Source organism: Bidens hawaiensis, unplaced genomic scaffold (assembly GCF_021521415.1).
Source record: "Bidens hawaiensis isolate Kalapana, Puna unplaced genomic scaffold, B.hawaiensis_p1.1 tig00066698_1, whole genome shotgun sequence".
NCBI lineage: Eukaryota > Viridiplantae > Streptophyta > Magnoliopsida > Asterales > Asteraceae > Bidens > Bidens hawaiensis.
The window spans coordinates 64,611-77,821 of record NW_027501858.1 but is presented as its reverse complement, the minus strand read 5'-3'; the positions used below and the strand labels follow the sequence as shown (position 1 = coordinate 77,821).

General features: G+C 32.8%; 2 protein-coding genes and 1 pseudogene across 3 annotated transcripts; 2 read left to right on the top strand and 1 right to left on the bottom strand.

The window, feature by feature from the left end:
• Window positions 1-1,601: 1,601 nt before the first annotated feature.
• Window positions 1,602-7,874, bottom strand: LOC143604794 (uncharacterized). The gene is made up of 4 exons (XM_077081171.1): window positions 7,705-7,874; window positions 4,516-4,663; window positions 4,323-4,431; window positions 1,602-1,935 (listed from the first exon to the last, which is right to left on the bottom strand). Coding segments are annotated over exons 1-4 (423 nt in total). The 5' UTR covers window positions 7,869-7,874; the 3' UTR covers window positions 1,602-1,933.
• Window positions 7,875-8,621: 747 nt separating this feature from the next.
• LOC143604792 (cell number regulator 6-like) lies at window positions 8,622-9,574 on the top strand. The gene is made up of 4 exons (XM_077081169.1): window positions 8,622-8,720; window positions 8,804-8,918; window positions 8,988-9,253; window positions 9,347-9,574. Exons 1-4 carry the CDS (start codon window positions 8,622-8,624, stop codon window positions 9,572-9,574), a joined length of 708 nt encoding a protein of 235 aa, XP_076937284.1.
• Window positions 9,575-10,730: 1,156 nt separating this feature from the next.
• LOC143604793 (putative mitochondrial import inner membrane translocase subunit TIM21) lies at window positions 10,731-13,072 on the top strand (annotated as a pseudogene). Its single transcript, XR_013148358.1, has 6 exons — window positions 10,731-10,910; window positions 11,691-11,827; window positions 12,227-12,405; window positions 12,482-12,530; window positions 12,599-12,718; window positions 12,914-13,072. The product of XR_013148358.1 is annotated as a putative mitochondrial import inner membrane translocase subunit TIM21 (transcript).
• Window positions 13,073-13,211: the final 139 nt, after the last annotated feature.

Below are 13,211 nucleotides of genomic sequence, written 5' to 3'. Positions count from 1 at the left end.
TAAACTTAAACAAATACAAATACGAAAAATCCAAGATGTTACACGCTATGTGATTGATTGAATAGTAATCCCAATATACGATTTATTGAATGGTAACACAAGTAAGCAAGTAGCACATATGTTTGATTAAATCACTCACAATAACACGTATGCATTTGTTTGAATATTATATAGTATAAAATACAGATACATAAGCATATGTCCCCAAAAAGTTTAGACAATTGAATAAAATAGGGGAATGATAAAACTCACCTCAGATTAACGACAAACGAATAAAAATATGAATAAGCGAGCTAACGAATAAGCGAGTCGTCCACTACACATCAAACGATATGAACACATCAGAATCTGAGATTTTAGGATATGATAATACAAGTAAAAATGAACTCGTTTCCGCTGGAATCAATCCAAACGGACGTTTAGAATTCAAGTTATGTTTGTTTTAAGATTTAAGCGAGCTGGTGCTGACCAGAATCCGAACAGCGAGTCGGAAGTCGGGGTTTTGTTCAGTAGCCTTAAAATTACGTTTAAGAGAATAAAGTCTTCTGGACCGAACGTTGAATCCGACTAGTAGTATGAGGAAAACGGATAGTCAAACTGGTTGACTATTTTGCCTTTTAACGAGATTTAAACGATTTGACCAGTCAACACCCTTCAACCACCGAAATTGATTGAAGGTTATTGACTAGGGAATGTATATGAATGATTCCTATGTTACAACTAACCCGGAAAGTGAAAGAATCAAGAGATATGATTAGTCAAAGGTCCATACGCATGCAAAGTTCAAACGAACAAGCATTGTATCTTCAACGAATAAGCAAAAACTGAAGGGTTTGGTGATGGTCAGAGGTAGGTGATGGCTAGGAGGTCTTTCTAGGGTTAGGATACAGGTTTGTGGCAGAGAATTATGATGTGTTTACATAGAGCTTACAAAAACGAACTATATTTGAAAGATTTACTCGTTTAAGTAACAAAATACGATTTTAATGAGAATATCGATGTAATATATCAAAGATTTCATGATTTATCTGTAATTAAAGAATATGGACTTGTATTTTAGTTATAATCCTTTTCTTGGACCTTAATTTACCCGATTTATGCAAAAATAAGCGATTTGGATGCTAAAAACAAATTAGAAAACAAAATAAGCTATTTAATGAGAAAATCTAGTACAATAACTAACAAAATTTGGCTTGGACACCAAGAAAACGAAATTGGACCAGCTATAACATTTCTTAGAGTTTTAAGTTTCGTTAATTTAATCGAAAATAAGAAAGAATTGACAAAACTAGTCCCTGTAGTTCCCGAAAATGCGATTCTTAGCCGTTTTAAGCGATTTTAAAGGTTTCTAAGGGCTATTTCTCATAATTTAAAGTTATGAAATTATAAAATAAGTTAAACCAAGTTAAATACTAATAAATACAAGTTTAAATAGTTCGGAAGATCCAAATTACGTTATCGAATCGATTTAAACTTAAACGAATACAAATACGAAAAATCCGAGATGCTACAGGCAATTATATAGCCATCTAATCTATGTACAAACCACTACAAGAAAGCGTTTATTTAGTTCTTGTAGTCCTAACCTATATACAATACAAACAACATTATTTCAAAGAAATTAGTGACTTACACAAAAGAACTTCAAACATTAATGATAGCATAAATTAACTGCTTATATTTCCATGCTCCGAGTCACGATTACTATCACCAGCATGACTATCGAGAGTAGGAGTGAAGATCGCACTTTTTCTTCCAAAATGTCATCATCTTTCAGTGTGGATGTCGTCTTTTTAGTCGCAGAATATACTCTTTCAAACACTAAAACCTCTAGTTTCTCGATAAACTCAATGATTTTCGATTTCATGACAGCAAAGATCCACTTAACAATAACAACTGTTGAGTTGGATTGTTGCTTGTAGTCTGTGCATTCTTCTTCTATTTCTGTTGTTATGACCACTGTTAGTTTACATTGATTTTAGTACCTTTACCCACTTTTGGGGTTTGATCTTGTTGCATACTTGTAAGAGATTGAGGCAATAATGTCATTTGTCATGATAGAGGGACCAAAGGTGTACCATTGTAAACAAGTCTTGACTACCAAAGTTGGTAGGTCGTTAATATTAGAAGTATATTTGGTTTTTATTCATGTTTATAATAGTAGTAATTGATTTATCTCCATATTTGTATGGTTTGTTAGTTAGACATATGGAGGGTTTATTTTTTTAAGGTTGGGTTATAATAAGAAGTTTAGTTTTTTCGGTAATGATAAGAAATAGTCATGTCTATTTATTTTAGATTTGAATGGTTGATATTAGCTTATGATGAAAATCAAGTGGTAAATAAGGGTAAAGGCATAAATTAAATAAAACATTTGTTGATTTTCCTTTTTCACATACAAGGCACATGTTAATTCTCTATTATTTTAAAACGTTAAAAACTTTTTATACGACATTTTTTTTTTCAAAACAAATATCACCATAATAGCAAACGTTTTTTTATCTTTAACATGAATATCATATTGTAATAAAAAATAACAGGTTTTTATACATTCTGTTATAGGTTATTGTTATTGTGTTTCTTTATTTATTATGTTTTACCAAATTAGGTTTCAACATAGTGATTTTTATACGCAAAACACAATTGTGTTTTAAGATAGTGTTATTTCATTATTGTGCTTTAATCAATTTTATTATGTTATTCTTTTTAATCCATTGTGTTTTAAGAAAAGCATTTCAAAATGCCGTTGTGTTTTTCAAGGTCAATTCCTCATCTTAATATCACCAGCCCCAACCCAATCTCTAGCCACCACAACCACCACAGTCGCCACCACACCCAATATTCCACAGCCACTGACATCACTGCACATTTTTCCGGTAGTGGAACCACTATCAAAACAAATCTGGCAAACCGGAGCTTGTTGTAGGTCGATTTTTCGGTGAGCAGGAGGTGGGTAAAGATGGTGGATGTTGGTGGTTGGTGCGGCAAGCTAGAGGTGGATGCGACGGTAGTTGGTAATTTTTTTGAGATCTAAGGTTTTTGGATGTAGGTGATAAGCGAAGTAAGTGAGTTTTTGAAATATATGTGGTGAATTAAAATACCCTTCTTCCTAACCTTCTTAGGAAAATTAAACTTCATATTTAAGCCCAACCCAGTTTTTGCATTCATTTTCATCAAGCTTAATGATACCAAAATCACTTTTATTGTATTAACGCCATAATCCTCAAACCCTAAAATTCTCTAGCTGTCATCTCCTTTTTCTTCATTGATCATAATCTTTCTTGGTCGTCAAAACGTCAATCGGCAATCTCTCAGTAGTGTATATTTGGGTAATAATTTGAAAGTCAGCCAACGATCTCTCCATCTAGTACAAAAGCGGAATATCATGGCATTGCCAATTGCAGTAGCCAAAACCACTTGGCTACGATTGTGTAGAGTGTTAATGTATCCTCTTTTTATTTATTCAGGAATCTAGTTTTACATTAATCAGGTTTGTATCAATTTGCCGAAATCTTTACAAAGGGTCGTGTACAAGAGCTGTTATGGAGTTTTATATCCAATCTGAGGGTCACATCCCCCTCGAACAGAGGGGGCGTATTAGAAGAACTATATTTTGTTTATATTTGTGTTTATAATTGTAATTGTTTATGTTTATATCAATAAGGTTTATTTGTTGGACATGTATCCGTATACGTAGAGTGATCATTTTTATTCATTTTTACCAAGTTTAATAATATCATATATATACTTGTAGTTAATTGTTAGCTCTTCATATACGAGCATCAACGAATTAGTATCGATATCAATGAATTAGTGAATATTACGTTTTCTCTATAAGATTTAGGGGGTTTCATCAGTTTCGTTTTTGATTTACTTGGCTTCAATTTATTTTTTTTATCCGTTCAAAACGAACCAAAAACCATATTTTAATTTTGTTCAGTTATGGATTGTAAATTGAGTTGAGGTAAACAACATAACTAAAGAGCATGTCTGGTATTGAGTTTGAAAAATGCTTATTGCCTTATTGGTATTTTCAAAAAGTCAATAAATTAAAACGTGTTTGGCAATCACAAAAAACTTTCTTATTTTAGCTTTTTAAAAGGGTTAAAAAACATTTTTCAAAAGCCCAAAATCCTAGCTGTTTAAAATGGCTTTTTGAAAAAGCCAATAAGCATTTTTCTAACTCAATCTAAATCACCTTTGTTATTTGGTTTATTCGGCGATTCATATTTCCCAAACCGAAAATCGAAAACCCTATTCTCTTTCGATTGAAAATCGAAGACGAAATTTGGCTATAATCAGTTTGAAACCGAATAATAAACACCATTCGTTACCTGTGAGTGACAATGAACTTTGAAGATCTTGAACAGCATCATTCTTCAAGATCGCATCCCACACATGTGGATCCGACGATATTGATCGCACTAATCTCTACAAAATCGATTCACATACAGAAGTACAGATTATTAATATTAGTTATTGATGATTACAAAAATGATAACATTGAATGAACACCTGAACTAAAGGATCAGTTTGCAGGAGATTATATGCATCAGCAAGTCTCTTTTGTCCATGAGGTTTCATCAATGCTGTTGAAGAATCATAATTACACTGCTCCATAATTTCCCCGATTCCGTTTATTTCACGAAATCCATTCATTGCCCTGATTTCAAACCGAATCACAACATCATTAGAAATTTCTTATTGGTTTATTGTCTTTTTCAAAAAGCCATTTTGAAAATATAGTATTTGAGTCTTTTGAAAAATTGTTTTTTAATCCTTTCAAAAATCTATAATAAAAAAGATTTTTGTGATTTTTCAAACACATTTTTAATAAGTAATAACTATGACTTTAAACAAGAGAATATGTATGGGAAATTGATTAAACTTTTTGGGTAAACGTATGGATATTATGACAGCCGGTCTTGAGAATTCAAGTGCCCTGTAGGAGTTAGGAGCTGAATAAAAAGACCATTAGGTCAGTAAAGAAGTTTGGATAAGAGCATTCATATCCTTTTCCCTGTCGCCAAATCTATAATTACACTACAAATCACTACATTTTCTTTCTTCTTTTCAATTAAATACTACTTTTTATACTTTTATCTTTACGTTTTCTATCTTCTTAACTCACAACCACTTTAAAAAAATATTAAAAAATTATAGGATGTGAACAGTAACTTTCAAATATATAAAAATATCATTACATTTAAAATATGAGGGATGGGATACGAATGCTATGAAATGGGTAAATTTACACTACTAACAAAAAAAGGGAGGGACGGACCTAGTTCAAAACTAGGGGTAGCCTCAGCTATCCCTCAACTTTTCGCCGGTTTTCGTATTTCGTTACCCCTAAAAAATATTGCGTTACCCCTATTTGTTTAAAGTCCAACCAATTTAAAAGTTAAAATCAATTAAAACCCAAACAAATTTTAAAGCCCAAAGCAAATAATTCTCATTAACTCTTTTTTTTTCTTTTGTTATTGTGCAAGAAACATTAAACAAATACAGACTTAACAGCCACTTTAGCAATCTATTTAAATGAAAAAGAAAATGATGATATCGGTCCAAAATCAAGTTCAAATATTCCAACTCCAAGTTCAAGTATTGTTAATGATATGCAAAAAAAAATGAAGATGTCAGTCTAGGTTCAAAAATTGAGAATGATATGCAAGAAAATGATAATATTGGCCCAAATATTTTATCGGCTTCAAGTCCTTCATTATGAAATACAATCAATTTGAACAATCATTCTTTGGATCCCTCTAATAGACCACCTATTGCTAGTTAGCATCCTAATTAAATAGATGACATTAGAAGAGCGTATCTTGTTAAAAAGGCTTTTCAACCAAAATGTCTTGACTTAAAATGGACAAACTATTCTAGTGGTCAAAGACGTTTATTGTAATGGTTTAATAAACATCATTGGTTGGAGTATAGCATTAAACAAGAAAAAACATATTGCTTCTGTTGTTACTTGTGTAATGAAAGTATTGGCAATCAAGGTGGAAGGGAGACTTTTGTAAGTGGAGGCTTTTATAATTGGAGTAAACCGAGTGTTTTAAAAGAGCATGTTGGGGAAGTTAATAGTGTTCATAATAAGGCAGTGCAAAAATGTGGCGATCTCTTGAACCAAAAGCGATCATATGGGGCGAATGTCACTAAGCGTAGTATGAAAAAAAAAGATTTCAAATTGATATCAATTATTGGGTTCTGTTCGTGGTTCTAGATTCTTGTTAAAAAGTAGTTTATCATTTCGTGGTCATAATAAATCTGAAGACTCTTTTTCTAAAGGTCTCTTTGTTGCGGTTTTAAAGTTGATTTATCAGAACAACTTGGATATTGGTAAGTACAATTTAGGGAATGCATAAAAGAATAATAAGTTAAAGAAGATGATGTAATTGCTTGATTTCACGTTTTCAAAAACCGAAGAGGAGAATCTGCATCCCATGTGTTTAAATATATTTATAATCGTATTTCTATTTTTATTTCATTTACATTGTATGAAGTACGGTAAAAAAAAGTTTTTTGAATGTTACCCCTGCACTTGATGTATAGATTTGTTACTGGGCGGGGTCACCTCTGGACCATAAGAAAACCTCGCCACTGCTTTAGCCCTAATGGATTATTTAAACTAATTATATATATATATATATATATATAGTATAAAAGAGAAGTTTGGTGGCATAAAAAGTGTATTCATTTTGTTTTTTAATATATAATAATAGTTTTGTGATTTAGCATATATATTGTGAGTAGTTTGATGGTGCGTGTTGATTGAGGTAAACACTTATATCGGTTAGCAACCAGAGATCAAATCTTCAACTTGTGCAATATCGGTTATTTCTTTTACCTAGTGTGTTATTAATGTTTTGATGGTGCAAATATTGGCTATTTATTTTCAAGTGTGTTATTTATGTTTTTGGTAATTTTTTTTTCAAGTTTCATTCATGTTTATGTATACGTGTGAATGTCTGTCTTTCAACATTAACTTGGGCTGGATGGTTGTGTTGTTAAGTGAAACTGACCGAATTCGCGTAGAATCATTGCGTTTTGTTTTAGTTTTGGTACCGTAATGAACATAACGAAAACCAACAAAATGCCAATTTTGTTTTTGATTTAGTTCCGGTACCGTAAAAAATGTGACGGAGACTGACTAAATTTGCGTAGACTCATCAAAGCTGAAGTTTTACTAACCGACAGCACCCCACTGGTCCACCGCCGTTTTTATATTGTTTTGTTTTAGTTTCGATATCATAATGCACATACCCAACACTGACAAGTTTGCATCGACTTACCACCTGCTTTTGTTTTACCTCAGTCTTGGTTTTACCGACCTGTCCCGGCGCAACGCGCCGGGTAAAATACTCGTTTCTTTTAAACGACGTTTAACGTTATAACAATAAACATAGTAAAATCATAGTATTAGTTTTGGGTTGTAATGTTTTATATAGAAGGTCCAAGTGCTCTCGGAAAAAAAACATGTCTAGGTCGGGAGTCCGGCTCGCCCTTGGCTGAGACTCGCCATGGATCATTATGATGGCTGTAGTCCGTAAACTTTATACAAAACAAGTGAAATGACACCATAATATAGAAAATTATTAACGTAGTATGAAACATGGCAATATTTTAGAATTTCATGATTTTTATTCAAGCCTAAGGTTTACTATAAATATTTAAAGATTAATAAAGGAAAAGAATTACCTTTGGAGATCATAAATGGCGTTTTGCACTTCAAATTGTGAAGGAACAGGGCCAAAACTGGTTTGATTTGAATATGCGATTGGCGAACCAGTCGGAGAACATGGGGGGTGTGAGTGGTGGTTTCCGGCGGTTGTCGCTGGTGTTGTTATGGCTCCTCCTCCCATAGTTTGTAGTAGTTTAAAGATGGAAATGGAAGATTGGTTTCTGTATGATTGATGATAGATAAGGTTGTTTGCTGATAACTGATTATTTTCCATAGAGCCCTTAAAGTTTCAGACTTACAACACTTTCGGTCCAGTTTTATACAGTTGAGTTTAAATTGGTTTGGTTATTGAAAACTTTTTAACCATAGCAATAACCGAATTGGTTTGGTTATTGAAACTTTTTAACCATAGCAATAACCGAATGTTTGGTTAACTATGTAGTTTTTATGTTTCTTTTTTCGTATGTTCTAGTTGGAATTGATTGGGTTGTGGCGTTCGAAGCTCATTTATGAAGTTTTGAAGCTGAAATATGACGGTTTCAAGTTTGGTTATCGTGTTTCAGGCTATGTTATTGTCAGTTGCAGCATACATATAAATGTTTGATCTTGGAAATAGAGGTATAAAATTAAGGAAAACGTAAAATACAAGGTTTGGTTGGGTTCGGTTGGGTTTCGACTAAAGTATCATTTTGGTTTTGATCAAAATTGGTCGGACAAAATTAGCTCTAAATTTGGAACTTATAAGATCAAGTTCGGTACATACATATTAATTAACGAACAAAAGACATTTTCTCTACAAAGTAAATTGTATGGATGACAAATTGAGAATACATACATAAAACACGTTGAAACACATATTTGTGTGCAATTTTTTTATGGTAGTCATGAGTAGTAGACAATTTTTCTTTTGTTTGAAATGAAAGATTAAAGAAAAATGGGAGAAAAATCTTACGCTAAGCTTACAAAACAGCAAGAAACTTCTCTACAAGATGTCACACCCGGAGAACTCAATCAATCTGTCGATGTTGATCAGGTATTTGATCTGTTACAATTAACCGATATAAACTCCGAATTGTATAACACGAGATTTCTAAACATATAATATTGTTTTGATAGTTATGTGATCATAGATGCCCGGAATGTGGGCAAGCCTTGCCATCCTCATATGAACCACCGGCCGATGAGAACTGGTCTACCGGAATATTTAGTTGTGCGGATGATCCTGGAAGCTGTAAGTTGTAATTATTGTTGCATATGCTATGTTTGTGGTGGGTTGTTTAATACTCGGTTAACTTTTTAGGTGTGATGGGGCTTTTTTGCCCGTGTATGTTGTTTGGGCGAAACATAGCGGCTTTATATGACGAGATATCCATGACCAATGCTTGCATATGTCATGCGTTATGCATAGAGGGTGGCATGGCCTTAGCTTCCATTACGGCTTTCACCCCGGGATTTGACCCAAGTACTTCATGTCTCATAACCGAGGGCCTAATCTTCGCTTGGTGGATGTGTGGTATTTATTCGGGTATGGCAAGACAATCGCTCCAACGTAAATATCACCTAAAGGTATATATTGTATAAAAGTGTGTGTATTCATTAAAGGAAACAAACTAATAATAGTGAAATGTTACTTAATTTTGTTTAGTGTTTTTTTTATAGAATTCGCCTTGGGACCCATGTCTTGTACATTGTTGCTTGCACTGGTGCGCGATATGTCAAGAGCATCGTGAGATGAAGTTGCACCTACCGGAGGGCGTTGGAGATAATATGATGAGTCCGCCTCGCGTTCAAGAAATGAAGGCTATTGTTGAACATCGTGAGAAAGAGGTTGAGTCTAGTTCATCTTCTCTACAAAAGAATATGGAGTTTCAAATCATAGAAAGATGAGTAAAAGGCACACATTAAAGATAGAAAAAATGAGCTGTTTACTTGTTTGTAATAATCTTAATACATTTAAGTTTTTGTTTCAAATCTTTTGGTTATTTATTTATTTATTTTATACTATGATAGAGCCCGTGTGATACACGAGTGGCTTAAATATACAATAAAAAGTTAAATTTAATAATATACATAACAACATACCTTATGAATTAATAAAATATAAATAATAATAAACAAAATTTTACAATTCATAAATCTCTAAAACCCCTTTGAATATAACATTGAACATTGACCCGTGCAATTAACAGAAATGTTAAGATCATTATATTTAAACGTAATTAAATGTTAACTTATAACATACTAACAGAATACCAAAGATACTCAACAGATGACACAATCATAACAACCCTTAAATATGTTCGCTGCAAACGTATTTTCGTGTCTCGTATATAAAGAGTTGTAAACAACATACTAATAGAATATCAAAGATACTCTACAGATGACACAATCATAACAACCCTTTTCCTTTAAAGGAAATGAAAGGAAAAGGAAAGAAGGGAAGAAAAGTAAGAAAATACATGTTTTTGTGTTTCATTAAAAAAAGGAAAAGGAAAAAAATGAAAGTGAAAGGAAAAAAAGAGTGAGCATTCACATTTTTATTCATCAATTTTTTATCCTATAATTAATTAAAATTCAAACTTTTTAAAATTTAATACTCATTTTTTAAAATATTCCATAACCCATCCACCAATTTTTTCTTTATCTTACTTACAAACAATTATTTTATTATATTTTTGTTTTTATACATTTATAATAGACGAGTATAGGTACAGGTACTGAACAGTTACGGGTATTCAGGAAATATCTGATCCCTATAACTCGGGAAGGTTTTAAGTTTACCAAAAGTAATCTTAAATTTTTCTATATTGTTTTTACATTAAAGGGGTAATTATGTTATAGGATAAAAGTTGAAGGCATAACTATGACATAAGTAGTTAAAACTTAAAAGGGGGTTACATCTAAAATTTTAAATAATAATAATAATAATAATAATAATAATAATAATAATAATAATAATAATAATAATAATAATAATACCCGGTTACTAATCGGGTCATGACCCGCAACATCCCCTTCAATTTGACACATAAACTTTAGGGTTTATCAATTTCTTCAAGAGCAATTAAAATCATGATCCAATCTTCTTCTTCACGTTCTTTACACAAGTTAACTGCTTTGTGTAAATCCTTATCTTCTTCTCCATCCTGCCAATCGCCGATTACCGCCACCGCCATTCGCCGGTTCACAAACGATGCTATCATCGGAAATAGAAGACAAGTTGGTATGCATCACCCATAAATTGATTCATGTTCCCACATTGTTAAAGAAATCGTTATTATTATTGTTATTAGTATCATCGTTATCGATTTTATAAAATATTTTAATGTACTTGGATCGACTTGTCAACCAATGTAATCAGAATATACATTAAATAAGTTAGGAGGTGCGGGATGCATACTTATTTGCGTTTATTATCATTATAATTATTATTATTGGTTTTGTAAAATATCTTATTGTAATTGGATCGATTTATCAACCAACGTAATCAGAATATACATTAAATAAGTCAGGAGGTGTGGGGTGCATACTTATTATTATTATTATTATTATTATTATTATTATTATTATTATCAGTTTTGTAAAATATTTGTGTTATTGGATCGATTTTTGTCGACCAATGTAATCATAATATTCATTAAATATAAGTCATGAGGTGCCTTATACTTGAGTTTATTATGATGTTTATTGTGATGTTATAACATCCAATGGGGGTTCCAAGGGGACCCCCTTGGTGGGGTCCGGCCCCTGGCACAGGTCGAGGCAGTTACCAACCCTAAACTGCAAAATGTTGATCCCGTTCAGTTAGGTCGCATACGCTTTCATCTCTGGTTCACGGGTTTCACAATCGAGTCATACTACGATCTTGTTTCTTCTGAATTTTTTCCGGTTGACTATTTGGAGAACCACCAAATAGTTTCAATCTGAAAGTGCATAAACGACTCTCAGATAATCCAAGTTTTCAATTCCGAAATTGCCCAACAGGTTTTATATGTTTTTGCAGGAGATTTTTGCTCTATAGTTTCTCTACGGTCAAGATTTCAGCTTTCTAGGATCAATGCAGGCGGTAACATGAGTTATTATGTAGCAAGATCATTTGCATCAAAAGCTTCACAATCAACAAGTAAGAATGCATCAGAGGTTGGATTTTGTACTCTTTTGCTATGCTAGATTCTTTGAAGAAGCTTTTTAGTATATGTATGCAAACGAACATGGCTACGAGTGCGTTGCTGCGGGCTTCTATCGCCTCTTTGACATATTTTTTACTAAGCTAACCAAACAAATGAAACACTGTATACATGAGCGTCAAGCGTTCGATTAATATGAAGTTCACATTAGATTAATATGAAGTTAGTGACTTCTAAAATAGTTTTTAGAATCTTATTGTGTATTTAGCAAACAGTAGTAAGAATTTGGCTTTTAGAACTCAACCCTTTTTAGTTAGAACTCGACAACTCACTTATTTTGAAAAAAAGTTTATACGTTTATTAACACACTTTTTAATCGTTTAATGTCTGAACCTTTTCTATTCTTTTATAGACTAGGAAAGAAGTTACCACCGTTGAAGATCCATTTGATGCACCGACTTACAATATACCCGAAAAGCCGATGACATTTACAGAAGGAGCTTCATATAGTGTTGTTATCCTAGCGGGCCTCGGGATTGCTGCTGCTGCAGGTTATGGTGTTTTCAAAGAACTTATCTTCGAACCAAAAGAGTAAGACTTTGTGGCATGTATTATATATATTTTTCTTATTTTTCCTTAATTTACTGTCTTTTGTTCTTTTTTTCAGGTACAAAGTTTTTAACAAAGCCCTGCGCAGAATTCAAGATGATAGTCAGGTTATTTCGTTGTTCAAAATATGTGTTTGATATGAATCTTTTTTGTAATATGATTAATGTGTATCAAGGTTCGTGTCAGGATTGGCTCACCGATTACTGGGTACGGTCAAGAAAGTAGAAATCGAGCGGCTCGTCAACGGATCCCTAATAGAGTTTGGAAAGATGATGATGGTGTCGAGCATGTTGAGGTTAGTAAGTTAGAAATAAGAACTTTCTGCACCCTTGTGGTGAACAGGCGGATGCACTTTGCAACCCCGCTTTCAAAAATAACCAACCGGCACCCGCTAAATTACCAATTTACCCCTCGGTCTTACTAACAAACACTATTAACTTTCAGTTTACTTGCCTACGCTTTTGATTAATGATTGAATGTTTGTTTATAGGTTCAGTTTTATATCCGGGGCCCACATGGTGCGGGTAGGGTTTTTACGGAGATGTTTAAAGACCAAGAGGATAAACAATGGAAGTTTATGTAACTGCAAGTTGAGATTAACTCACCATCCCCATCAAGAATGTTACTTGAATCTTATCTTCCTGCCTGATTACGTATCATCATTTTCATTCCGAATGTGATTAACTGTTTCTATTATAAGTTAAAAGACACTAGCTTGTATGGTTTGATCAATCATGATTATTTTGACATTATGTTCATATAGATATTTGTATCATTTTCCTTTGGTT